General features: G+C 39.9%; 1 protein-coding gene across 1 annotated transcript in view; it reads right to left on the reverse strand.

Annotated features, from left to right (window-relative positions):
* The window catches only part of LOC131887602 (adenylate kinase isoenzyme 5-like), a 13,159-nt gene extending 8,605 nt beyond the window's left edge, over positions 1-4,554 (reverse strand). Inside the window, exons 1-6 of the mRNA XM_059236230.1 lie at positions 4,108-4,554; positions 3,800-4,035; positions 3,552-3,725; positions 3,367-3,477; positions 1,640-1,782; positions 440-622 (exon numbers count right to left, since the gene is read on the reverse strand). Of these exons, the coding sequence (XP_059092213.1) occupies positions 440-622; positions 1,640-1,782; positions 3,367-3,477; positions 3,552-3,725; positions 3,800-3,821 (633 nt within the window). The 5' untranslated portion in view covers positions 3,822-4,035; positions 4,108-4,554. The remainder of the gene's footprint in view (positions 1-439; positions 623-1,639; positions 1,783-3,366; positions 3,478-3,551; positions 3,726-3,799; positions 4,036-4,107) is intronic.
* Positions 4,555-4,599: the final 45 nt, after the last annotated feature.

Here is a 4,599-nt window from a genome sequence, read left to right on the forward strand (position 1 = left end):
GTGAAGACTAATCATTAAGTCCAGCTGTCTTTCCCCTTAACGCCCCCACGACATTTGGTATTGGCTCCCTTTGGAACAGGCTCGAATACCAGAGGTCAGGACATCTTGGAGGCCCTTAAAAGAGCAGGATCCTGGATAAGTGGGACAAAGTTGTCAGTAAATGCAAAGCAGATCAAGAAACCCACGATAAGGTTGTCATCATTGGATGCCAAAAATTTTCAAAATTACCCGCCAACAAGCAATGAAATTTGATGCACATATTCACATGTATTCAGCATGTCTATCTATAGTGTTGTTGTTCTAGTTGAAATTGCTGATAAACTAGATGTACAACAAGTGTTTGAGTAGCCGCAATCCTGAAACACCCTCCATTACCCATTGAAAAACCATGTTTTCCAACATTATCTGTCGACAAATCAAAGATTTCTTTCTCTCTTACCACATACAAAAGCTGCTTGTAATCAAAGTATTCTGCCACGGGAATGACGTGTTTCCGGAAGTTGCTCAGTTCCAACTTGGCTTGTTCCAAACTAATCTCTCCGATTTGCGATCCATACTCGATTTGTTGGCTCAAGGTATCGTCCTGCCAATTGATCAAGATCACCCCATCGCAACGACCCACCTAGAAATCGTCAATACGAATGAAATCGTGCGATACAACGCTGCCTGTTTCACCCACTGTTAGGTGTACTTAGAATGGGTTTGTGGCACTTGGTTACATTGATACATTTGGTGCAAATAAGGATATGTTCGATATGCATTCACGTCCCACATTCTAAGCCGAGTTTAAGTTGGTAAATGAGGATATATTGAGACTATTTTTTGGGTATATGGACGGACCAATATTGTGAGGCAATTCGTGTTAGGAAACAAGAAAAGTTGCAAATCCAAATCATATGGACATCTAACTAACTTGAAAAGAACGCGTCAACGTTGTCGAAATTGAAACAGGTTAAAACCAATAAAGTTATTCGAAACATTGAGCAAGCAGTTTCATTTCTAAAAACAGCTTCCATAAGTATAATTCTTGCTCTGCACAAGGATAACTAAATCAAGCTTCATCAGTAACCACCTATTTGTTTTTGCTTTTTCTTCATTGTTGAGAGGAAAGTCAATTTCTAAGAGCCAAATATAGCTTAACCCTTATAGGACAAAGAATAGCTAGAGCTTGTGCAAGATTTTTTATCTAATGGGATGGCATGATGAATAGACAGTCATGGCAAAGGTGACTTCAACCACGTCATTTTTTTGAAATCATTTGAATTCCTTGCGATTTTGAAATCAAAACAAAATGGATTTTGTCTTGGTCTTTACCATAATTTGCAACTTGAAATTGAACACTTTATCGTAATTGAAAGTAGTGTGAAGCTGTCTTGCGATTCCTAAATGGAAAATTTAATCAATGCTCGAATGGAAAGATACGAGCCATGAGAGCATGTTTCTGTCAATGTCTCCCGGAAGACTCATTCATTCTTGACATTGAAAATCAATGACATTGCAAAACTTCTAGCATTTATCAAACTGAAGATTTGTTAGTTTTACATTCATCGATCACAAATATTTTTAAGCCCAATCAAGTGAAGAAAGACAAAAATGTACGAGCCAGTCAAATTTGCTCCTGTCCTCCATTGATACTCACCCTTTCCAAATAATCCGCTACGTCCCTCATATTCCGCGGATATCCGGAAATAATGAAGCCTTTCATGTTGGATCTACTTTTCATGGCTCCCATGAGCTCTTTGGTGACCGCACTCGTTGGAATCAAGCTCACATCACGGAGATCTAAATCAACAATGAAAAAGAAAGCGTTAGTCTGACATTTGCGAGAGATATTACAGAGTCGTGAATCATTTATGAATCAAGTTAGCACATGATCGACGAGGTCAAAGAAAGCCTTTCCAGACAGGCTCATTTTGTTGCAAACGGACGGGTTAATTTCGGTTATAGAACCTCAAATTTCCTGCTGATAAGAAATTGAACTGAGAACATTCCTACAGGATTATGCAATAAATTGATTGGGTTTTAATACTTCAAAATGTCTAAACAGTTCCAAAATCTGCCATGAGAGAAGATTGAGAGATTGTTATGGGCATGGATTTATTTATGTTACACATTTACGGTCATCTGATCGGTATTTCAGATATTACAAAAAAATATAGCTGCAATGATTCTTATCTTTGATTATGAATAATAGGGGATAGTGCTCTAAAATTTGAACAGATATGCATTTGTAGCAAAGAACTTGACCCAGCAAAGTGTTACTTTTTAATAAATGCCGGCATGTAAGTTTTCTGAGCCAACATTTGCTCAGGACATTATTTTTTTCTGTTTTATTTGCAATAGGAATAAAGGCATTAACCAAATTTTCATACAGGCATATTCAAGTATCTGAATCTAACGCCTAACTTACATGTTTCCTTAACTAAAAAGTAGGCCCAGTTAACACGGATCAAAAAATGGACTGACTTTCAGAATTTCAATTTTTACTTATGCATTCTTTGGCTTGATCTTTTGAGGCTTAAGAGAAGTAATTCTTAAACCGGTAAATACAAGAGATATATTTGACATTGTTAAGCGGGATAACTGTTTTGGAATACATCATTGACGGCCTTCAATGCAGATCCCCAACGTCTGTAATTAAGGACTCCTTCAAGTGTATGAATTATTGAAGGTCACAAATACAAAATCGTGATGTGATGGAAGAGGAGTTATTTCTGACGAGTTGTTTGTTAACAACATGTACCTGCTTAGGAACACAATTGTTCATGTGCCACTTTTCAATTACATTTTTCATCTACGATGAGGCCATTTACATTTATTTCGCAGAATCTTATTTTTCATCCAAAACAGAGGCTACCTTGTCTAAATCAGCATATCATTAAGAGTTTCTTTGTCCAAATGGCCCTAATATGAGTAGACGTGCAAAGGTAACAAATAACGCCAGATACGACATTAAGCTTCGAAATTAGGCATTTTTTTCTCCGCCGAAAGAACCTATTAGCGGGAAAGGAATGATTTTACCACCAAGCACACGTTAACCTTGAGCCGTTAATTCACTCTCGTTAGGAACAACTCATGCACGTACTTCATCTAAAGTGTCGGAAATTTCACTTGTGGATAAAGGCACTTTGGGACTTGACAAATTGTCTCATATATACAAGAAACCACATACAAATTTTCTTGCCCACCTAACTAAGTACCAGGTTCCTTAAAAACCATTGACCACTCAAGTGAATGTGCATGTTTATATTTATTGCGGTCTTACAATGTATCTTATTTGACAACCATGAGGTACTTTAACAAAATCTGGTGACCTTAAAATTAAATAATTTCAAGGACTTCTGCCCTTGAGAAAGGCCGTCCTACCTGAACCTTCGAGATGCTGTAGAAGAATTTCAATCACGTTAATATGCACAAAGCCTTTCCTCTGCCTCGCCAGTCGTTCGGAATGGCTTATTTTTCCCGATCCAGGCCCGCCTGTGGAACAAACACCAAACTCATGGATCACCATTTCATCTCGTCAGGCCTTTTGTTTTACACAATGAACTCACCCAGAACAAATATGACGGGCGTCCGAATGAGCTCATGGTGGGATCCATGGGACATTCCGTTATGTGCCAAGTGACCGTTCCTTTTGACGGCTCCATTTTGTTCCACAAAGACGCGATCACTTCTCAGTTGGGCCGATTGGAAGGTCTCAGCGTGGCCATAAAGAGGCTTGGCCTCTGGAAAACAGTCCAATCAGCATGCGAAGAACCCAATGGACCAAATCATACTTTGTCAAGTCTGCCCTACTCACCCGTGTCCAAACAGATTCCCATGTTCAATGCTGTCGAAACCGTGTGGATATGAATGAATGTCAATGGAGTTTGTCACTCTTTGCATTTCCGTGTTCAACTAGTCATCTCCTTGCTTGAGGTTTTTTTCACCACTGATTGGACCGTGAAAAGGGGATCCAACGATTCAAGAAGGAACCGCTTCGCTCTCGAAGCACGTGGAGCGCCAGCTCGAAGCATTGAAGGTCTCTCTCTCTCGCTGAAAGTTGGATCGTCTCGTATTTGAACATGAATAATTGAAAGACGATGAACCGCACACTCTCTCACTTACCTCTCATATTGACTCACATACCAAATCAAGCCACAGAGAGAGTTCTAGAATTCGGGATTCATCACTATTGGAGGTGGGACGTTCTTCATAACGGAGGACTCGAGAAAAATCTTGGACACTTGGCTACGACGGGACAAGTCGTCATCTGGTTGGATAAACCAAAGAAATGGAGCTTTCATTCCTCCGAGGTTCCATGGCCAGTTCCTCGGCCCAGATTTGGATTACGACTGCAGGACTCTGTACCCAAGCCTTGAGGTCCCAAGCACTCAGTCCGCATTCACCCGCTTCCAATGCTATACGTACTTACGTAAAGGGAAAAGCTAAAGATAGGAACAAGGAACATGGTGGGTCCTTCGAAGAGAAAATGCACGACTTGCTTCACTAGGGTCGAGCTGGAATCTATGCGATTGGTTTACCAGCAAAAACTGGCTTCCGAACGGATATTTCAAGTTAATGCAAGCCTTTGTTTTTGCATCGGATAATGAAGTACGG

The sequence above is a fragment of the Tigriopus californicus genome, chromosome 10 (assembly GCF_007210705.1).
Source record: "Tigriopus californicus strain San Diego chromosome 10, Tcal_SD_v2.1, whole genome shotgun sequence".
NCBI classification, from domain to species: Eukaryota; Metazoa; Arthropoda; class Copepoda; order Harpacticoida; family Harpacticidae; genus Tigriopus; species Tigriopus californicus.